The sequence below is a fragment of the Semicossyphus pulcher genome, unplaced genomic scaffold (assembly GCF_022749685.1).
Source record: "Semicossyphus pulcher isolate SPU_LCO1_2020_fin unplaced genomic scaffold, fSemPul1.0.p SCAF_15, whole genome shotgun sequence".
In the NCBI taxonomy this organism is placed as follows: domain Eukaryota; kingdom Metazoa; phylum Chordata; class Actinopteri; order Labriformes; family Labridae; genus Semicossyphus; species Semicossyphus pulcher.
The window spans coordinates 5,779,086-5,802,770 of NW_027211659.1; the positions used below are offsets into that span (position 1 = coordinate 5,779,086).

At 40.5% G+C, this 23,685-nt stretch overlaps 1 protein-coding gene across 1 annotated transcript; it reads right to left on the reverse strand.

The window, feature by feature from the left end:
• Positions 1-382: 382 nt before the first annotated feature.
• itga4 (integrin alpha 4) lies at positions 383-23,476 on the reverse strand. The gene is made up of 29 exons (XM_069662938.1): positions 23,130-23,476; positions 21,318-21,518; positions 20,905-21,023; positions 19,940-20,040; positions 18,845-18,977; positions 18,021-18,088; positions 17,499-17,631; positions 14,445-14,530; positions 14,204-14,266; positions 13,972-14,112; positions 13,627-13,735; positions 11,794-11,888; positions 11,230-11,320; positions 11,080-11,125; positions 10,646-10,800; positions 10,045-10,199; positions 9,769-9,921; positions 9,062-9,138; positions 8,167-8,308; positions 7,871-7,972; positions 7,012-7,088; positions 6,005-6,094; positions 5,741-5,828; positions 5,349-5,456; positions 3,913-4,038; positions 3,172-3,297; positions 2,899-2,997; positions 2,597-2,716; positions 383-2,028 (listed from the first exon to the last, which is right to left on the reverse strand). Exons 2-29 carry the CDS (start codon positions 21,506-21,508, stop codon positions 1,927-1,929), a joined length of 3,096 nt encoding a protein of 1,031 aa, XP_069519039.1. The 5' UTR covers positions 21,509-21,518; positions 23,130-23,476; the 3' UTR covers positions 383-1,926.
• Between the last annotated feature and the right edge of the window lie 209 nt (positions 23,477-23,685).

Consider the following 23,685-nt stretch of genomic DNA (forward strand, 5'->3'; position numbering starts at 1 on the left):
CCTGTTTATGACACGTGCGTTAATGTTGATTCCTGCAGCTTTGATAACCTCTATAATAACCCATAAGCTAACTTAAACTGCCTCTGATTTATAATACTACAATTTTTATAATTTTTAAACCAGATTAATGAGGATTAAGATTTTTATATTCATTAATGTTTACATTTTTGACTCTTTTATGTTGCCTATTTTTTTTTTATTAATTTTACATTTTGCATATCTAATCCTGTTTCTAAGGAAGGGAGCAAAGTTTTTTGTGGGTCTAAACATAAAAGCTAAACATATTTAATTCAATCCAACATGGTGAGAATTTTTTAATTTCATGTCTCTTTGTAGCATTTATTTTTTAGAGCAACATCTGTAAGAAAGAAACAAGTTGTTTAAATAAAAAAATCCTTCATTTTAATGGAAACGTGTTGATAAAAGCAGTGAGACTCTCCAGTGCAGAACAACTTAACAAACAAAAAACAAACTAATTTATTAAAAATATTTTACACATTTCTGTGTGATGTGCATTTGTACTGAATTTATAAGGGGATCTATTCAAAAGGGGGAGCGTAGCAGCTGTTTTAAAAGTCTGAACTTGCAATTTACAGTTAAAACAACGCTTTTGAATATTCTTAATACCTTAAAGATTCACACGTATTTCAAGTAGTCTTCCATCATTCAACTCTGTGACTCGATAAGTTGCTGGCTCTTGCATCTTTTCCTGTGATCTCACCTTATTCCATTTGTACAGCATGATTGCGTGTCTTCAAAAGCGCTCTATAAATTAAAATTGTTATTATTAATATCAGAAATCCCACAGAAGTTGTCATGATTGATACAAGAAAATGCATTAAAAAAGTATCTCACTTTAGTCGAAGCATAAAAAAACATTAAAGCCTTTCTGTGTCACGTGATGTTTGTTAAGAGGACAGTGGAAAGAAGCGCTCAACTTTGGCTGCTGGTCATACATAATTTTTCCAATCCATATACACATATGCTCGCTAGCTTTGCATCCTTGACAACATCCAAAACAATTATTCCGAATGAAGTTTCAACATTTTAAATGCAGGTGTGACTGAGCTTTTAGAGACAGAAACCCAAAATAACAATCCTAGAGTGAAAACAGGTTAAAGAGCAAAAAACAGTGATGTCATCCGTTAAAACACAGATGCTTACTGTTGCCAGTGTCAGCTGAATCGCCCTTGAGAAATCAGCAATTCTTTCACATCCTGCATCAGCACATTGCAGCAGTCATCGCTTGACTAGTTCTTCTGTGCTACGGGGGTCATATGATGCAACATAGCCAGTCAGTCTCTTTGCTCTTTGTGTGTGTGTGTGTGTAGCCAGTGCATTAAATATTGGTCAGCAGGTAAACAAAAACATTTAAAGATACACAGACAACAGAGGTTCTCCAGAGAGCTACAAGCAAATCAGAGGCCAGGATCCCCTGAGAACAAAGGTCTTTAAAAAGTTACTTCCTTTGGTTTGTAACCTCATAGCGGAGGTCCCAGTTGACGTAACATCCCCGGGAACCCCCAGGACCTTCTTGTTCAATCACTTCCCTTTTTATAAATCCTCCATTCTTCCATCGCTTCAGCCTTCTTTAAGTCTTTCAACTTGTCTGAATTTGTAAAGGCACATAAGGCAAAATATCTTAAAAGGCACGGTTGGATTCAGGAGACATTTCATCATCCGTCACACCCGAGACAGTTCTGTGTTTTGGCTTCAGACCACTTCACACAGTCTGGATGGATTTCATTGGCTGATGATGTCCAACAGTATTTCTTTCAACTGTTTTGGGGAAAAAAAAATTGGGTTGCCATGTTTCCATACAAAGCACTCCATCCATCAGCGCACATGTCTCATTCAACTATTGCACAGTCACAATGTGAACTCCATCCTGAGGTCAGAGGTCATGGCCAGAGGTGGAAGTCAGGGTTAGGAAGTGCTCTCATTTTTTTCATTTTTAGGAACATAGTTCCAGCTGTCTCTCTTGAACTCCTCCTCCTTCTTCGGGAACTGCCTCTTAAAGAAACCAGCCTGAGAGACACACAGGAAAAACAGACAGACGTGAAGTAAGTTCTCAGCACCACTATATTATAACATACCACAGTTTCATCCCCAATATATAATAATATACTGTATACTCAGTACATTATACGTCAATATACTCCAATTCTCAGTGCCATTACATTATATATTTGTACATTAAACTGCGATATACTACAGTTCTAATACCATTATACTGTCGTACACATATAGATTTCAGTACATGATATTGTGATAAACTGCAGTTTATCTGTACATTATATCATGGTATACGTATGTCTCCATCTCAATATAAACTGTAGTTCTCAGTACATTCAACCACATTATACGGGAGTTCTCAGTACCAATATACTGCCATAAACTGAAGTATATCTTCGACTACAGCTCCAGTACCACTATATTGTTATATACTGTAGATCTCAGAACATTATATTGTGGTACACTGCGGTTTATAACTTTACACAGTACTTTAGTTTATTCCTCAACTGTTTAATGTCATCAAATCAAAGATATTTGTTTATGACAGGTGTTTATGTAAAAAACAAAAACAAATGTTTACCTTCCACAGACACCAGATGAGAGCAGACAGGATCATCAGACCCAAAACTAAACTGACCACGATGATGAAGCTCTTCACTGCTGTTGAGGGTTTCTGCATGAAAACAGCCTCAACCACCACCTGATAACATACAGCATACGATATACGAATATTAGTAACACAATGAGCGGTAGATTAGGAGATTAGATTAATTACTTTATCAACTTTTAAAAATAACAGACACAGATATGAGCTTTTTACAAATGTTGTGGTCCTGTGGTCACTCTACATGTTTGGTTATTACTGGTGTGGAGGTGTTTTACCAGTGCCGCTGGTTGTTCCTTGACGAAGATGGTGTGAGGACCTTCTCTTGGGTTTGACATGATCGCTGTGCTCTCTATCTTCATGATACCATGACGACCCTGTGACAGAGACGCGCAAACAGACATCAGCTGTTTTTTCATCTTTTTCTCCAAGAGCATTTCATCAGAACAACTTACAAGCACAACTGAATCAGCTTGCAAGCAATTACAGTGGTTATGTATTAGACTCTTAGTGAAAACAGTAATATGTGTGTGTGTGTGTGTGTGTGTTACCGGAGCTTGCAGTAGCACTGCAGGGTTCAGTTTGATCTCCAGCTGGATGCTAGCTTCTCTTCCTGCCTCCATGTTACCGAGATTACACACCAACCGCTCACACAGCTCATCGCCACGGCCACAAAACTGCACACACACACACATTGAAAGGATTCAAGTTCATACACTGTAGGTCAGTGTGTGGTCAGACAGTCTGGACCAAAGTGGTGTTCACTAGTGTGGCTAAAAACCTCCATAAACCTTTATCAGACTGTTGTTACCATGTAAGGCTTTTAAAGAAAAATGTAGTCACTTGAAAAATATGTTTCTTTCGCTGTAGCTTCTTGTGAAAAATACCTTCTTAATTAATTACAATTTTCTCCTCTATTTGACTTGTGTAAACGCTCTAAATACTACACTACCCATAAGCCTCGGCAGCTGCTGCTATGGATAAGAAGTGAGTTGTATCAGTTGTTTATTTTTAACATTTTATTGTTTATATCTGAAAAAAACACTTCGACATAGCTGCTTAATTAACCGTAAGTTGATCTAAAAAACTTGCTATACAACAAGCCGTATAGCAACAAAAACTAACATACAGCAGTGCTTTCTGGGACTTGTAGTTCTTTCCAAAGGTGTTGTGCTTCTTGTACCGTTGGCTTTAAATCTGTTAAGCACTGTTTTATTGTTTGTTCTAGTGGTTCGACTGCCAGTGAATTTGTAGGGTTGTGTTTGAGTGTGTGAATGTGCGTGTGTTTGTACCATTATGCGGGTGGACGTCGAGGAGAAGAAGAAGATGAGCCGTTTGATGTAGGAAGCTTCAGGGACATCACAGTCCTCTATGACTGAAACAGTGGTGTCACTGAGCGAACACACCCCCAACGACGACTGCAGAGAAATAAATTTCATTTATAAAAACTGTTTTTACCACTGGTGTGTTTTTATGTACCCATGACTGTAACTGCTACTATTACCACAACTACTACTGTACTTCTACTGCTACTTCAACCAGCTACGCTACCATTAACCAATCAGCAAACACCAAGGCTGAGCGTCACCTTAATGCTTAAATGAACTGCTGAAAATATGTGTAAAGTCTGATAATGGTTATCAAACAAAAACACTTCTGTTGGTACTGATGGAAATGGGTCCATGGCATCAGGTATCAAAGTATCCAGTAGTATTTTACCTTTATATAATACAGACAATATTGAGCTCAGAGTCTCAATAGATTATTAAATGTCTTCTTATTTTTGTCTGAAGGTTCCTAGAATCCTTGTTCAATTAAGATTCAATAAAAGCTCAATAAGGCCCTGTGTCCATGTAGCGCCTTTTTCTTAGCGCCAGCGTCTTTTTTCAATTGTTCCTAATGAGGACAGAGCGTATGCGGCTGCATGCGGCCACCTAGAGAAAAAGCGCTGCACTCTGCCTCTTTTTTCAGAGCGCTCCGCCTGTTTTGTTTTGTTGAAAATCTTTTGAGAAAGGTGCTGGTGTCGTCACTACCCCTTTTTTTTAGGCCAGCAATCAGATGGGGCTCCACTCCACCAATCACGGAGGAGCAGCTTGTTTTGGCCGTTTCTGTCTAGTGGAGCGGTACGATATGACAAACAAACAGTATCACAATAGAGGCCGAAAAGCCCATTTGTGGGAGCAGATCGGAGAATGTTGCTGCTAAGTGTTGTGCTTTTATCGCCCTACGCGTTGTAAGCTTGTTGTTAGCTCTGTAGTAAGTTAAAGTTATTGTTGTCATAGAAACAAAACCCACATGCAGCGTTTTCTCTCTCACCAAGTGCAGCGTTTTTTCTCTCACGGCACAAGCGCTTCATCCCAGCTCTCCCCATCGCCTGCCAGCTCTTTTCAGCTAGAAAAGGGCGCTACGTGGACACGGGGCCTAAGAGGTATTCAGGGGCATGTTTGTCACAGAGACAGACAGGTATCTAAGCTCGTCACACTCAGCTGTGGTTTTTGCTGACTGCATGTTCGACCCCAGGCTCCAGCCCTCTTTACCAGCATTATGCTTCTCCTGATCCAGTAACTGACAAAGATGGCGGCAAGTAGTAAACTCAAACAACTGCCACTGAAATGCATCTTCAGAAACCTGTGAGGAACCACACACACTACAAATAGTTCTTATACTGACTGTGCTACTTCTACAACTTTTTATACTACAGGTGCTGTCATAATTGTACTTTACGTACCTGCCATTCGACCACCTGCAGCAGTCTGTGTCTGTAAGGCGTGAGGATCTTTGGAAGAGTGATTTCAACCACAGTATCTACAGACCTGCTGGGACCAGAGTTTAACACCTGCACATAGACAAAACAACAGATACACAACAGAGATCAATACAAGCAAACTAATGTCGAAGAAATGGAGAACAGTGAAAAGTACAATATGTCCCTGATAATTTCATTTTTCACTTCCTTTTATGGCCTATTTATAGTCTGCTCATGCAAATGTGCCGTCCTCTACCTTAGTACATCCCTCCATGTTCACTTTGCATGTGGTTGCTCTGCGACCAGAATTTACCTTACCTTCCGTGTGAACACAACTGAAGGAACTCCAGAACGAGAACAAGACCGATGTTTACCTTGTATGTGTAGTTGAACCTTTCAGGGTAGCAGTCGACTGGAGTCAAGTCTTCTTCTTCGATCACGAAGGAGGTCGGAGTCACAAAGCTGTACAAAGACAGACAGATGTTGCAGTTAATTTCTTGTGTTTCAGCTTACTTCAATTATTTGATAACGTATGATTTTATACTTTGTTGACTTGTGAAACGATTTGAAACAAATATGTGTAAAGCATGCTACTATTAATATCACATGTGAACAAGATTCATAGTCTGCTCACTCACCCATGGATGTTGACGTTGACTCCATATTTGAGAAGAAGAGGGAGGCTGACGGAGTTGTCGTTGAGATATTCCTCCATCTCATAGTTATCACTGAAGAAATAACACATTTTACACATTATTATTAAGCAGCTTAATTATTGCAATGCCAACGAGGCTGATTTTAAAAGTGAAACCGCAACAATAATGTAACACTCATAGTGAAAATATCACTGTTTTAGCTTTTGATCCTCCAAGTGACTTTACTGTTGAAGCTTGTGCACTTTCAATTTAGTTGAAGGAGTTTCTTATTTCCGCCGGGAATACACCGGACGCCGAAGCGCCGCGAATAGCCGCGAAGCGTCGAGAAGCGGAGCCAGTTTCCTTTCGGCGCCCATGTTAACCGAATGTGTCGTTCACAACAGACGCGCCGCGGCGCGCACCTCGGCGCGCACCTCGGCAGCCGGCTCGCGCCCTGCAGCGATCGTTTCGGCGTCTAGTCCATTTTTAGCGCGAGCCGCGAGCATCAATCCTGGCAGGAAGTCACACATGGAACAACGAGAGAATCCGGTCAATTTTCAAAATTAAAACAATTTTCAAAATAAAACACCGCGATTGACAAACGCGGTTATATTTGTGTGCTTTTATATATTTGTCAGTATCTAAACAGAGCGCGAGAGAGATGAAGATACACGCACGCACAGACACACAGACATAGACACAGACGCACACACACAAGAAAGAGAGAGACACAAAGTGGACTGGCTATAGGGGGTGCGGGCGGGGTGTCAAAACACACGCAAACAGAGAGAGAGCAAGAGAGAGAGAGCATGATTAAAAAACAGCTCCAAATGTGAGTAAACGACAGCTGAGGAGCAGAGGCGCTTGTCGACCGGTGTGGAGAAATGCGCGTCTGGTGTGAACGGAAGTGCTCCGGCTCACACGCGATTTTCGTTGCGCGGCGCTTCGGCATCCGGTGTGTCCCCGGCATTACATTTCTCACTTCTTGAGATGAGAGGATTTGTCCTTACCTGCTGGTGTTGACGTGAATCATGATGTCGCCAGGTGGGCTGTTCTGGCTGACATCCAATAGGAAGCTGATATTCAACTACAAGAAACAGGAAATACATCAATGATTTTAAAATTGCACGTTGATCCCTTTCCTTCTCTTCCTGTAGATTCTAATCAAGCATATTTTTTCCTTTACTTTTTAAAGCTGACTTGTGCTCAGGTGAAGCTCATGCATTTTGATGCTTGTTTGTTTTTCAGGGGGAACTCTGATATTTCAACAGCTTCTTTCACAATATTTACTCTGAAAAGCAGCTGAGAAAAAGGAAATACAGCAAACATCTGCTGATGAGACTAAATCTGGAGAACATTAAGTGCAGACTCTAAGGACAGCTAAGGATCAATTACGACTTGTGATGACACTGAAGGATGGATATGAGGACCTTGAATTCTGACACTCATATTTAAATCATCATAGATCCACTTCTCAGCATTTAATCTTTATCTTTAATTCTTATTTTATTGTCTAAACAATGCACATATTGGCACGATTATAGTTATGCAACTCAAACAAGGTTATAAGGTCATAAGGTCATAAAATCAGATTTTTCAAAAAAATATTTAACACATTTTTGAATGACTCAGACTGTTACTAACTCATTAAAAAAAGAATTAAGAAAGAAAAATATCTTTAGCATTAACTGCACTTTGACATTGTTTTCATCATCTCGTTCAGTGAGCCGACACTAGCCAGTTAGCACAAACATTATCTGCTAAGCGTTTGACGTCAGAATTTAGACCAAAACATTGCTGTACATAAGTGCAGCCCAAAAGAGTCTATATAACAACTTCACTAACAGCGTGTGGTCGGCTGACGCTTACCTGGGCGTTGGCTGAGAGGAGCAGGTCGGTGACACTGCAGTCAACACCTACAGTTGTGCTATTGACTTCCTGTGTGACATCACAGCTGATGCTGTTGTCCTCCTGCATACACAGACAAACAAGTTTGTTGTGAGTTCTTAAAGTTATTTCTATTCTATGAGTAATTTGTGTTCTGTAAGTATTAAACCACACTCGCCCCAAATCAACAAGGATGAAATCTTATGTCATAAAATCGGCACTAGTGTATAAAGTATAAATGTATATAGAGTAGTAAGTTTGTGTTATTTTTAACTTACATTCTGCAGTACTTTAATGTGGTGGATGTTGTCGGGGAATCGCAGCGTCACTCGTGGCAGGAAAGCGCTGTCTCCAGAGTTCAGTAGGGAGGTTTTCAACACGATGGTCTCTCCAGTGCCAAGAGCAAAATACTCCCGCTGACTGATGACAAACAACAACAACATTGATGCTTCAGTCAGAACAAACATCAAACTCACAGCTGCTGAATAAAGACAACCAACACAAGTGCTATAGGTCAGTAAACATTTCAACATTATCGCACCAAGCTATTGTTTTATTTTTGTACATTTTCTCTATGCAGTTCATACAATTCTTTGTCACTTTCATGATTCTGAATCTACTATAAGTTATTTTTGAGTTCAGCAAAAATATTGACTTTAAAAAAATAAGGTTTTCATAGCGAGCTAACATATTAAAGTCTTTTTTATTAACTTTGAACTCCGGCTACGGCGTCCTGACTCCAGGTCTGTACTCATCACACAGACATCTTGATCGATCGCAGCCCAAAACTCTCATCTCAGGCGTTCCACCGACGTAAATTAGCTTTTTTTTATCTGAAAAGGTTTGACAATTCCTTTCATACATATGGTGATATAAATACATCAATATCAATTATACTATAAAATGTTTTTGCTGCTTAGCGCAGCCCAAAAGAACAAACAACAACAGCATGATCCAGCCTGAAACCAGATCAAAGTACGGCTGCTGGCTGTTGATCGTAATAAATCCTTCTCAATAAGCCAGCGGCTAATTAGCACCATGTGTAAACTGTACCCTATGTGGTATGTTGTTTATAGAGAACTGAATGATCTTGGATTATCTTGTATATTAAAACACAATTCAACAAAAGTCAATGCTGTTCGCCGTGTTTTGTGTTTGTGAGTGTGTTCTTACTGTGGCAGCACTAGTTGTGCGGACAGCTGCATGTTGGTCGAACAGTTCACCAAGGAACAGGAACGAGCGAACCACGTCTGGCAGAGAGAGAGAAAAAGAGTTCATTGATGACATCGATAATTAAAACAATGAATGAAGTAGTCATAAATTTCCACTATGATTACATTATAGACAACTCATGTGACCTCTGACCCCTGGTCCCAGCCTCACAGACAATGAATCATGTCCTGGTGAATGACTCCAGCTGTAAATTCCTACGTGTTAATTCTTCCTGCTCTGTTTTTATGAGTCAGTGGGACACGGTGTGGACACAGGATGAGCTGACTGATGTTGGGTAATGTGCTGCAGATGATGTGCTGCAGCTGTGAACACATCTGGATTAGCAGTCACCATCACTGTGCGTGTGGTGATCTAACATCAGACTAGTTTGGTGATGGACAGATTACATTATCTGGTACCTAGGTGTTAGCACTGCTACCTAATAGTACTATTCGAAGTTAACATCCTAGCTAGTACCTAGATTTTGTTAGCACTAGCCTGAACCTGGTTGGTGTCGTCACTAATTTGCAGCTGGTTGGTGTTAGCGCTAGCTGATGTTAGCACAAGCCTGTGCATGCCTGATGTTAGCAGTAGCAAGTTCCTACTATTTGTTATCACCCAGTTTTAGCACAAGCTGTTAACTAGCAGGTGTTGGCACTGGTCATTACCTGGTTGGTGATAGTGTTCTTGTGTCCTGCGCTCTGCTGCAGAATGGGTTTTAGTGGAGGGAAGTTTCTGGAGGAGCCTCTGTGGCTGCTCGTTTCTTGATGACTGTACGAAACCTCAAACTGGACCGGAGTGAAAATGTCCCTCACATCTTTCTGCAGAAGGAAGAAACAGGCACATCGGAGGAACAAACATTGTTAGCATAACCACAGCTAATGCAGTCACTAATAAACACCCATATTAAAGTTATTTGGTTTATGATTTTTGCATGTGCTTACCCTTTGGTAAACCACATGTGTTGTACAAGTGACTTGGCCTCGTCGTGCTTTCACACGCCCCCTTGTGGTATTGGAAGTTCCGTTACCATGGAAATAAAATCGATGAGGGAATGTTGGTTTATGGAGGAGGTCAGAGGTCAGGTTATATTGGAGATCTGAAGAGGAGAGGTACAATCTTAAATATAAGAAAGCATTGATTGCCACATGCATTGGTTAGAAAGCAGCCAAACTTTTTACAAGATTTTTATGTAAAAAAAAAAAAAAGGCAGCAGAAAACATTGAAATGTCAGCCAGAGGTGGTGTTTTTAATGAGACACAGAGCTATTGTTAGCCTAATTAGCTAACTGTTGTGATTTAGGCTACCAATAATCCCTTGTAGTTTTCCTTTAGATCTGCTGCTGTTGACTTTGGAAACTGAATAAGTTCTGTATGAGAATTTGAGGCCTGACTGACATAGCAACAATGCCTAAGGGAAGGGACTTACAGGGCGTTCAGTTTGGTTACCCTTTAATCTTAAACATTAGCACGTTGGGTTCAAAATTAATAAGCAGATTGGACCTTGAGTATAACTGTATACACTCCACAGTTTGGTTTACATTACCTATAGCTCCTCTGAACTGTTTTGACCTGACGCTGAAGCAGACGGTCACATTGAAACAGACAGTTGGAGTTTTGTGTTCTTGGCACAGCGCCAACTGCTGGTCAATCTGCTCTGGCAGAAACAGCGACACCTTCACTTGAACCACTGGACGGGTCCTACAACACACAAGACATATTCAGAGAAAATATTACAAAATGGTGAGCAAACTGAGTTATGTCAAGTCATAAATCATAAATCTGCTTCTACATAACCTTTGTCAAAGCAAATATTTTCTGCAGATGTTTAGCAATGCTACAATGGGATGTGCTGCTTCCCCTGCTGTAAAATGTCCTCCTAAAATGCACCTCTGTACATCTCCACGAAAAGAGATACAACCACAATAACTCAAACTATCCTAGGTACTTTTTCAAAATAAAGCTTTAGTGTAATTTTACCTGAGAACCACGGCTGAGTCTGAGAGGAAAGCACCAACTGCCACATCTGCAGAGACAAAGAGAGATTAACCTGGTTCAAAGTTGCGCTAAGGAGAAAAGCAATGCTCAATATGGCAACAGTGAAACAGTCGTTGTGACAGTTTAGATTACCCCGGTAGCCGTTATTATCAATGTCAATGCCCGAGCTCAGCGACTGGCCAAACATCCTGAGGTCACGACCCAGGGTGGATCCAGTAATCCTCTGTAAACATACAGATCATGTTGGATTAGATATTAGGCATATGTGACTGCATTTCCCCAAATCTTATGCTGCTAAAAAAGTCAATTTTTTTATGTCAGCGCATTTGATTTATTGATGCTGTCGGAAGGTAAAGAGAATTTAAACAAAAATGCTTCTAAAATTTCTATTTTGTCCCTAAACTTTTAGATTTGTGCTACTTTGCTCTACATTGAAAGTAATGTTGTTTAATTGATTCCAATCAATCAAAAATGTTTCCTCTCTTTTGTTGATTTCTGTATATCATAGGAGTCTGATCATTGTAAGTAGAGATATATAATAATTTATACACGTGATACAATTGAACTAAGTTTAAACTACGAAAATAACACACATTTTCAACAATTGGAGTGTTATAAAGAGTGTCTTTAAAAGAGCTGTCATTATTATAATTACTGACATACGCGTGTCTTGTGAGTGTATTTCCGTGTTTGTACCTGAGACGGAGTTGGTGAGATGCCGTCCTTCCTGCCGTTGTAAATGTAAACAGCTCCTTTCAGATCGTCTTCCTGTGGGGCACCAACCGCCACATCTGCACACAAACGCACCCACAGACACCCACAGAAGTTATATGACTGTATGCTTGGGGACTCTTGCGGTCTCCATTCACTAACCCATCAGCCTAGACTCAACCTTTAACCTAAACATTGCTTTCCTTCCTTCCAGGCAGACACTGGTTTGTGATGCTTTTTCTAAAAAACTTTCAAAGACCTGAAACTTGTTAATCTATAGTTTAGTCTAAATTTTCTAAGGGAGTAAAGGGTGTGTTTGGGAGGGACATGGACGTATGACCTCAGTACTTCCAAAATGGCGCCTAATGCCATGCTGTTAAAAGTTCAACAGGATGAAGTATCCAGGAATGGTACATAAACATGAGAAAACTACAGCATGGCCCTTTAATATTTAACCTGAGTCCTTTGAAGATGTGAGAGTCTGAAAGTCAAACAGTTTTTTTTTTTAACAGAGTGAGCTTCTACCACACACACACACACTTCGATGCTGCTGCGGCAGATTACAAGGCAAGTCCAGTTGCAGAGCAGCAACAGTTTGTCATTACAGTTTTAATTAACTTAATAACACACTCCACCCCTCACACATACACGCACACACATAGGGGTCTACTTGTATGTGTGAGGGCGTTGTGTTAGAGTCAGAGTGATGGGTCTTTGTTATCAGGAAGTGGCAGTTACTGCCGTTGGTGGGTGATTTGTGCCCTCAAGATGAGAAAAATACCTTAAATACTCAAACGTTGCATTCATTGCAGTATCGTAGAAGCATTTGTAGTATTTAGTGAGGCAGCAGAAAAGAATGTCCCTACTTACCTAATTACAACTGTAATTGAGCCCTTGAGCAAACAAGTGAACCCCTAGTCAATCACCACAACGGCTCAATGGATAATTAAACGGAGACGGACTACTTCTACTGAAGCAGCGCAGGTAAAAGTCGTTGTCTAGAGAAGTATTGTATCACAAGCCCAAAAGGAGTAGGAATGTTTGTAGTATAAGCATAATTCGTAGTATCAGAAGAAGTAGTCGTATTTGCAGTAGCAGCAGTTATGTTTAGGCAGTAGCAGAAAGAGTAGGGTTGGTCATTAGAAGGACCTGAAGGTGCAGGAGTAGTATTGCTGCACCATTAGCAGTAGGAATAGTTTTAGTATTTGCATTGGCATAAGCGTCAGAAGCGGAGGTTGCATTAGCAGTAGTAGGAGCAGAATTAACATTTTTTGCAGTTATATTAGCAGCAATAGTTTTAATAGTTGTTATACTATTTGTAATATCAGGGTTGTCATAGTAGTATTGTTAGTATTGTAGTATTTGCCGTAGTTATAGTATCTTGCTGTATTTGTAAGGCAGTAGTAATTAATGCATCAGACATAGTGGGTTTTTTGACGTGTTTTTGAAGTGTGCAATAGCTTCTACTAACACCCTGCTTTTTTGTTTAGTGGGGAAGGTTACAATCAGCAGTCAGACCCGGGTCAAATGACTCTGCAGTAGACCCGGGTATGATGTCAGACAGTGCCGCAGCACAAAAGAGACCGAAAAGGAGTATACTCCACTGCCAATGGGAAAAGAGACAATCGGCATTTATTAGCGTGTCATCCTCAACGTGTCAATGCGCTAATTTTGGTGGGAAAAGGGTTTAAGTATAGTAGCAAAAGGCATGTATTTGCAATCGTAGTCGCAACAGTTGTATTAGTATTGGTGTTTCTATCTGAAAAGTTTTGACCATAGAAAAGCTGATAGGTCAGGCTGTGCAGGTGGGGTTATTACCGGGGTAACCGTCGTCGTCCAGGTCTCCCAGGTCTGCGATGGTCTCTCCAAACCGGGCGGCGTAGGCGTCGCTGCCTTTCAGCTGAAACTCCTCCTCCAACAGCTTTGCCTGAGACAGAGAGAGTTTGTGAGGAAAAAGATGCACACACACGCACACGTGTCTCACTACGTCTTTTCACAGTAAACATGCTGACATGTCACAGGAGTAAAAACACAGATGGAAACAATAAAATGAATAATGGCTGAATTCCAATTAGCTGCTTCAGTTTCAGGCTCCAGACAGGCCGCAGATTAACATTCACTATTTTGTGCTAAAACAATTTATTCGTGTTGGTTTGCGCTCACCTGCCCCTGGTTGATGTACACATGGACTCTTCCCTCCTCCCTTGTGACGCCTGTTGCCATAGGAGCGCCGACCAACAGGTCTGACAAACCATCGCCGTTCAGATCCATCGCACACACGCTGGAGCCGAAGTACGATCCCAGCTACACAAACACACACATAAAGACATACATGCTAAGTGCTAAGAATTCTATTGTTTTGAAGGAAGGATGCTAATGCTAAGTGGCTATTTACCTCTTTTCCTGCCACCTCAGAGACGACCAACAGCATGTTTCCGTTTTCTGTGAAGATGAAGACCTGCACAACACACGTACACACTTACCTCAATCACTGAAACTAAACCACATAAAGCAACAGCTAATAATCCACACCATCAAGAGGAAGTGATGATAAGAAAAACACACAAACACAAACATTCAGACTTTCTGTTAACAAACAGACAGACAAAGATGGTAGATGGACAGGTGGGTCCTACCTTGCCCTTCTGGTTGTATTGCGGAGCTCCACCCACCATCTCCATAGTAACAGGACTGAGGAAATGACCGGCTCCAACAGAGTAACCTGAACAGCAGAAGGACACATATTTAGATATCTGCAGTGTTGAAAAGTAAGTTCTAAAATTAAGTGCAGTTTTCAGGTACTTTTACTTTACTTTACATTTATATGACAGCAGCGGTTACAAGTAACGTTTCAGATGAAGATTTTATGAACAAAAGACAGCGTAGTGCTGCAAGAATAAAGCAGTGATTCTCAAGCTGTTTCGATTGTGGTCTTGTGTTACACATGTCTGTGAGTTGTTAACAGTTCCATCAAAGTTTCCCTCAAAACTTCTCACATGGTTCAGTTTAGATAATTACTGGAGGACGTAAATAATCCAACATGTCACATAAAAGTCCCACAACGATTACGGAAAAGTCCAAATACTTAGAAATGTAGCAGCATTTTGTTTGAGGGAACATTTCTTAGGAGTAAGAGCACTTTTTAGATAAAAATACTTCAGTGCAATTACATAAGTAGGATTATGAATTCAGGTGTTTTGTAGTGTTGTATTGGTACGTCTAGTCAAGTAAAAAATCTGGGTACAAAATCTCAATTTATTTGAGTGAATGTGTTGACAAGAGATAGTCCTGTACACCCCGCGAATGCACCATTTTGTGTTAATTTTGGACTAATCTCTATTTACAGGCAGGGTCCGGGTTTCCATTTGTACTACGCTTGTAGTCCGAGTAATATTGACCAATCGCGTATCAGCGGGTTGCGGCGTATGCAGGAAAAACAGTCTGCATGGAGAGCAAAAGCAGGCGGAACGATGCGCCTTAATGACATTGCGGCATCCAACAACGATTTAGCTTCTTATTAATCTCTATAAATCTGCATGCTAGCAGCTAACAATCTGTTCTAGAGCTAAAATTCAACTTGAGATAATTCCCGAAAGCTGTTCAGCGTTCAGATTTCCCGACTTCCTTGAATGCATCAGATCGACCTCCGCTCAACAAACGAGCATTTTAAAAGCAGTTTTCTTCTCCTCTTGAGGACAGACCTGACAACTCTTCAATTTTGATTTTTTACTAATGTGCATCATGATGTTGAAATTTCAGCAAAGGTAAGACCCGTTAATTAAAGTATTTAAGTTTTTCTATTAACAATGCAGCACACGGAAAAGGAAGTCTTGACTGGAAGTCGTTTATCGCTAACTGCTACACGCCCGGCATGTTCATCTTTGTCCCCAGACGCTATATCGTTGTCAGACTATAGCTGATGGAATATAAGATCGCTTTTGGACAGACCCAGGCGAGTTGTTCCCAACAATTTCCAGTATTTATGCTTAGCTAAAGTAACCAGTAGTTTACTGTAGCTTCATCTTTACAGCACAAAAGTAAGAGAGGTGTCAGTATTTTAATTTTTATAATTTGCAGTAAGTCATCAGACATCCATGATTCCCAAAAACACAAAAACTATATCTCAGAACTATATCATTGCTGTGATCTCAGAATGCTGAAGAAGAACCATACATGCACATTTTTATCTCTATCTTCTTTCACCGTCAAAATAGTGAAATCAAAGAACATCAAACTGATAAAAAAAACAAAATCTGAAAAGTAGAAATAACACTTTCTTTGTTGAGTGATACAGACTGACCAAAAAGACTTAGTGGGTAAAAAGAATGCCTGTGTATGTGGTTGTGTGTGTGTGTGTGAAAGTTTCACAAACACAACCGCAGCCATCAGATGTGTTCAAACCAAACCATGCTCCGTTGCCATTACTTCCAGTTGCGTGAGATAAACTGCTGCACGCACAAAAACACACTGCTGCTGTAACTGAAGACAACACACACTCAAAACTGAACAGACAATATTTTGCAGTCTGCAAAATCCTCAACTCTTCGATCTTTTCTATCATCTATCATCTGTCTTTTCGTGTCCTTTCTGATACTGTCAGAACCAGTTTTCTTCACACAATCACACCTTCAATTGAAGAACATCACACCTTTCTGCACTGCGTCCTGTTACCTTGTTCAGCACAAGAACTGAGAGGTCATGGTTGACAAGTTAAGTTAAGACCTTTTTACGATGGTATTGAATGCAGTTTAACAGTGCCTCTTAATCTCAATGACAAATTACATTTCTTATAAGTGATATAAAATAAAAGCCTCCATCGTCTGTGAGGGTTTTGATGCGAAGCAGTGGGAGTTGTTTAGCTTGCTTCTGCAGGACATCACATTTAAATCAACATGAGTGATGTGAGCAACAGTCTTTACGTTCAATAAAGACCCTTTCATGTAAACACGATACCTGCAGCATCTAAGCAAATAGAGTCCCAACTTAAAGTCGTCTCGATGGCTCGTGCAGAGTTAGGCTTTATGAAGGAGGCAGCAGAGGACTTACGCTTCCTCACCTAATTAATTCAGTAAGTAAATTAATTCGATGATTTATCAGAGAGACCTGGTGGCATGTGTCCCCTGCACTCATGAATAAAGGCTTCAACGGCAAAATACGTTTTTACATCTGTCGTTGATGCAGCGTGGGAAAGAAAAGAGTCCTATTTCTGTAACATCATTTTACTTGTAAATCAAGTTGCAGTTTGCCGGTGATATTTTGAGAACGCTTTCCATAAATGATGAAGCCAGCAATCTGCAGCCACGTCTGCAAAGGGCTTAAGATCACTGCATAACAGAATGAAGAGGGAATCTTATTACTGCATCTATAGCGACTCTCACATGTAGCTATGTTTTATGCGGTAGTCAGTACACAGGAAGCATTTCGCTACAATGCTGCTGTGACCTCAGGGCTGCTTTGGAAGCGCTAACAGCCTTACACACAACCACTGTAGTCACATCAAAAAACGTACACCTTCGCTATCACTTATGCGTGCAAAACCACATCCTGTGTGATCTTTGAGTTGTTTTTTATCGCGTCTGCAATCTGCATATATAATGCTATAAAGCAGCGGCGGGAAATGTTCAGTTTGCATCAGAAGTAACTGTAAGCAGCTTTTGTTGTACTAGAATATCAGTAGGTGTAACACCTACCCAGGTAGCTGCCAAAGCTGACGGATCCAGCGTCATCGTCCAGGTACAACGACAATCCTCCGCTGGACGTGTTCAAGACCAGAATTGAACCCGTCCAATAAGACGTCCCTGGGGCCCCCATGATGATCAGATCCTGAGAGACAGATGGTTAAGTTTTAGAGTCTGGATGATAAAAAAAAATGTGACCTACATCTCTATTAAAGCTCTCTCACGTCTCCATCAAACATCTCTAAATATGTTTAAATCATAGTTTCAACAGCATTTGTCGCTTTAAAATGAAAGCTGCAAAGTTTTCAGTTTTGCTACAGGAAGCTGACCGTTAATGTGTTCTCCTTTCTGTGAAGGAAAATTCTCAATTTCAACAGCAAGAAGAGGAAGAAGAAAAAACAACAGATGGCTTCCATGTGCTGAAGACTTAAACCAAAACATCATGGAGTTTTAGAAGACATTCTGTTGGTGAAAACATCGAAGACAAACTTTGAATGGAATTTGAATGAGCTTGTGTCGTCTTGTGCTACTGACCTCTGTCAGGAAGTTGGAAATGCCGGCCTGACATGACCCATAAGCCTCACCAAACTTCCTCTGGTGGTCTGATGAAGAAGGACAGGGACAAATATACACGGTGAGGGGTGAAGGTGAACAAACAAATAAGAAGATAACACCAGAATGTTTCCCTCCTGCAGCCGTACAGCTGCTGCTTTCACACGCACGCATGAAAGAAGCTAGACCCAAACATGATCCCAAATACAAACTTGTAAGGATGTCCTCACTTGTTAAAAAATTTCAGCTTCAAACTGCAGAGGGGTGACTATTTTTGATCTCAAAGTATTTGTAAAACTGCAATAACACTGAAAAATTCAAGAGTAACTTGAGCTGTTAGGAGCTCCTTCTTGTAAAAGTGTATTCATATACACAAAACATAACCATGCATAATCTCTAACTGCATTTGAAGTGTAACTTTATTTATCTTTTAGGAATTTAAATTAAAAGCGTCAAAGTATGCCAAACAAATAACCGGACAGAAATCAAACAAAGAACATTAAATAGAGGATTGAACCTGTTTTAAATGTCTAAGATAAGAGTAACTGTACCTAAAAAGGTCCATTAATAAATATTTTATCGCACCAACAAAAGTCTTGTAAACAAAGCAACAGAATTTATTTAATATATTTCCGCCAAACTTCCAAGGGAGTTACTGGTATGCCACATCATCACACAACATCCCCAAAACTCAGCTATCATAGGTTTAGAAATAAAGTGGATATTGTTTAATTTTAGGTAGGTGGGAGTACTTAGACAACAAAACATTTACTTGTTACTCATATAATATCTGTGTGTGTGTGTACCGCTGTAGCAGGGGATGATTTGTTGGCCATGGATCAGGTCAGCGCCATAGCGGTAACAGACTCCATTAGGCAGCTTGCTGTTCTGCCCGTCTTTCTTTGAGTAGAAGACGTTCTTCCAGCGATGAGCACAAGCCTGAATACACACACACACACACAAAAACACACAGAGCGACATAAACAACATGTGACACAGGCCCATTACTGACAATAACACAATCACAAGCTAGCAGCACAGTGTTGTTTCCCATAACCCATGTCACTGTGACAGAGGCTGAGGGAGCGCGTGTGTCCTGTTCTGTATTTATTTTAAACCTGTTGACAGCCTTTCACACATTGTGTAATAGAGACAATCAAAGCGAAGCTATTACTTATTCCAAAGCCTCTTCCACACATACAATCTTTAACGTTGCTAGAGTCAATCATCTGTTGGCGTAATGCAATATATTTTCAAACATAGCTCCACATTATGTAACTGTTTCGTAATGACTTGATTCATGCACGATAAGAAGACGGGTATAGATCTACAGATATGCCGTGTCACTGCTGGAGAAAAGCGATAAGGTGTAAGAAGAAGAGGAAGAGGAGTGTTCACTTCTTTTAAAGGCATCTTCACTGATGGATTTATAGACTTAACCAGCCAGTGGGTGACTTCTCTTTCTATGCTATATTTATTTACATAGCCTAACAAAAATCTTGAATGAATATTTTTATGTTACAATTAAATTTACTGCACAATTAAAGCAGCTAAATAATAAAAACATTGGCCACTGCCATCGGCGTATGCCACCTTGTTTGCCAATGTGCCGATGTCTGTCAACATGGCTGATTTTAGCTGATTCCGATGTTCAGCCGATGCATCCCTAATTTTAAACCTTCAAAACATTACGGTAAAATTAAGAATTTAGAGCGCTGAGTTTAACCTGCTGTTGAGTCAAGTAAAGTCATTATCGTGAACATGGGAGAAGAAACTCAAGCTAACCTATGTGACCAGCTCATCAGTTGAACTTCCATCATCCTGATGTGATGTGTTACATTTCAGCTGAGGTGCTTGAGTGTGTGTGTGTGTGTGTGTGAGAAAGAAAGAGTGTGTTTTACCAGGATGTGTCCTCCGTTGTCTCCAGGTTGTCTGGACAGACTGACTCCCAGCCACTGATGATCACTCTCCGATTCACACGTCTTCCCACACTGCAGCACGTCTACAAACACACACACAGACACACAACTTCGTTCAACTGTTTACACTGTTTCAGAACCTTCAGAAATTATGCACCGGAGTTGAACTTTTAAAGGCACCAGCTCATAGTGTTAGCACAGCAGCCAGCTGAGTCTCCAAAGATTCATGTCACAAGTAAGACAAAGTTAAGTGCTCAGGATACAAAATACCAACATGTTGAAGCAATGATCTTGTTTAGTTATGTTCAGACCGACAAGAGCACTGCGCATATGAACATGATCAATTTGAAGGCTTTTTAGCAGCATTTATTTTAACATCTATATCCATGATTATGAGGTTAAAGGTTGATTTACAAATAATTTTCAATCCGTCATGTTCACATATTTGATTGGCTATTCAAGCATGTTGCCAGATAATGTTGCTGCCCTGCACCTTAGGCGAAGTGGCGCCTCTGCAGCAGCAATTCAGTGGAAATGAAGGAGGCTGTGTTCTTTAACAAGACATGTTTGTCAGGATGAATACAGCTTTAATGGACTTTCACACCAACTGTGAAAGCTTGGCATTGGACAAAAGAAGGGCCATTAATTTCACTAGAGTGCAGCTGCATGAGCCATTTTGGTGCACACAGCGCTGATTTTCTATCACTCTTTCGGAAAATTTGACCTCAAATTCACTGAAACGTTTATTTAGTGCATGTCTGAAATCTATAAATTATGTAAGGTAACTCTTACATACATGTTGTTTGTTGTGATACAATTAGCTGGTTTGAAGGGCAGGTAATGCTGCAAATCAAGTTCTTCATCTTTTGCCCTTTTTGCAGGAAATAAATCAAATGCTTGAGAAACGGCTGATTAAAAACGACACTAAGAGACAGACAGAAACACACCAGCATGCATGGGGTGGCATCTTCGGTTCACTGCAGTGATGTCACAGCGGTAAATCGCTCCTGGAGACCGGACTGACGGATTGGAGGACGAGTTTGCTTCTGGGGCTCCAACCACCAACCTGAGAGACAGACAGAGAGAGAGACAGTCAGACAGGATCTGTCTTTGTGTCTGTTCAGTGTCTGAATGGCATCTGTGTGTGAAGCATCAAAGAGCCCCTATCATCGACAAGAACTGGCTCATTAGCATGCACACACACACACACACACACACACTCAGACACTCAGACAGTCGGACTGTGAAGATGGCAGGTGTAGTCTATATATTGGAAACACTGTCATGTTCAATGAGAATCAACTGAAGAGAAATACAGGATCAATCACAGATCAATATCAGATGAACAGTAGATCCAGACCATTTGTCAGCTCCATTGCGATGCAGCAGGACTGAGTACCCAAACATGGAAGAGGGGGCACCACCGAACTCCAGACTGTGTTCCTGGTCCAGATTGTATCCTGCCGCAGGACGGATCAGAACCAGGACCTGAATAAGGACCAGGATCAGGCTGCAGCGGGCACACACGCCGTCCGCTGAGGGATGCATCATGGAGGACAAACTGCAGGACAAAGAGGGACACAAGTCAAAAATCAGTTATAAACAATACACAAGCTCGCACACTTTAGATCCAGAGAAGCCACCGCCTACATTTTCCAAACTCAGGTCTTCCATCTAAAATTCTCTTCAAACTCATAAAACTTTATTTAAAATTCCATTTAAGATCATAAAGTTTGCAAATACAGCAAATTTGAGATGTGTGAAAATTGTATGAGCACAGCAATAACGATGCTAGCATATAGTTAGCCAAGCTGAGCATTGAGACTGCAGGCAGGGGGAAACAGCATGGTTCTGTCCAAAGTGAAACAATATCCAGATATTAGCACCCTTTAGTTGCCTAATTAGCACATTACCACTTGTTATTCAATTACCAAAAAATCAGTAAAAACAGAAATTTGTGGTTTTGGGTGTAAAGTTAGCTTTGTTGCTAAGCTAACGTTTCCACCTGTTTGCCCTTTTTATGCTCAGCTAAGCTTACCAGATTTTGGTGGTACACCATGTTTTCAGATAGACATTGAAGTGTCACTTTTATCTTACTTTTTGATCAATCTTCCCATGTTGCTTTAACTCATTTTATTTTATCTTTATCATTGTATTTTGTCCTTTTTTAAGTTTTTTTTTTCCAGAGTTTTCTTCTCATTTAAGTCATGTTTTAGAAGCATTTTCAGCTACACTCCTGCTTAAAATGTGCTATGAATAGAAGCCTAAAGTGTTTTATAAGAAAGTGTCAAACGTTATCGGGAAATACAGACAGGCTAATCAAACAATCAAGTAATTTAGACACCTTGTAATATTCAAACTGTTAGAACAAGATGTCGACAGTTTAAATCCCACTTCTCCTAAACTTTAACAGCCCAAATATACTCTTTTTAACATCAATATAACATTCAATATGAGGATATTAACTTGAACTTGAGTATGGTTAGATTGTGGGCCTTTTACATAAAGATTTGGTGGACATTTTTCATCACTGGCTGAAAGCTGGCCCTAAAACTTTACGATTTATCCTATTATCATCACTTTCTTTAACTCCTCCTGTGAGGAGTTTTGCACTGGTTATAAAATAGAAATTAATTCTGATGCCTCTATATGACGTGCAAAAGCAAACCAGACCATCAGCAAAGAGATAAAAGGTACAGCTTTGTCCACAGGGGGCGCCAAAATCAACACACACTGAAAGTTCCTCACAGGAGCTTTAATCATTAAAAGTTCAATATGGGGACAAATTTGAGAATGTTTAGATTGTGAGTCCTTTACATAAAGATTTGGTGGACATTTTTCATCACTAGAGGAAAGCTAGCGCTACAACTTTTTTATCGAAGATTTATCTAACTTTACCTAACTTTAGGCTATCCTATTTTCATCAGTTTAAGTTACACACACTTTGATTTAACGATAAAGTATTATGTCTTTAAAATATCGTCAAAATATTATGTACAAGCTTTTTTAGTCTGATGAACTGTTGATAAATCAAAAGAAATTCCGTTTAAGACACATTTTGACTGAAACCTTTTTTTCATTAACTCTGTCCATCATTTTCTGTCCATCCAACCACTTATTAACAGACTAACGGTCATCATTCTGCCTCAAACTAACGGTAATTGACACTTACTGTGACGCCCAGATAGCAGATATCCCGGGTCAGAAAGCAGATATCCCGGGTCAAACTGTGAGTCCAGCTGGTACCGGAGAGATTTGTTGAATAAAAACCGTGCCGACAAGAGCAAATCAATCAGCAGTGTACTCCAAAAGTCACTCTTAAATCCTCCTTGGTCCCGTTGTGACTCGCTCGTGAGACCTCCTGTTGCTCCACTGTCCGTTGACCGTCTCGTGCATGAGCCGGGGCTGTCCGTCCACTCGAGGCAGCACACGAGGCGAGGGAATCCGTGACAGCCCGAAAAAGTGAGTTGAGATTGACTAACCCGACATGAAAAATGAGTCAAAACTAAAGTTCATGAGTTTGAATAGAAGTCAGTGAAACTGAGAGCCGAGCGCGCGGAGACCCTCCCTCTATCTACATGTGTGTGTGCGATTGTGTGCGTGTGTGAGTGTCTGTGCGCGTGTGTGACGGAGTTTCCTCTCCACCCCCGCCTAAAACTAAGCGCGCGAGGGTGTGCACGCGGTTCTGTGTGTGTATGTGTGTGTGCTGGGGTGTTTCCTCTTCAGTT

Coding starts and splice junctions, on each gene's coding strand:
- itga4 (XM_069662938.1), bottom strand. CDS start 21,508: ATGATGCATCCCTCAGCGGACGGCGTGTGTGCCCGCTGCAGCCTGATC. Junction 14,531..17,498: donor CAGCTTTGGCAGCTACCTGG/GTAGGTGTTACA, acceptor TCTGCTGTTCAG/GTTACTCTGTTGGAGCCGGT. Junction 7,089..7,870: donor TCCTCTCAGCCAACGCCCAG/GTAAGCGTCAGC, acceptor TGTTTCTTGTAG/TTGAATATCAGCTTCCTATT.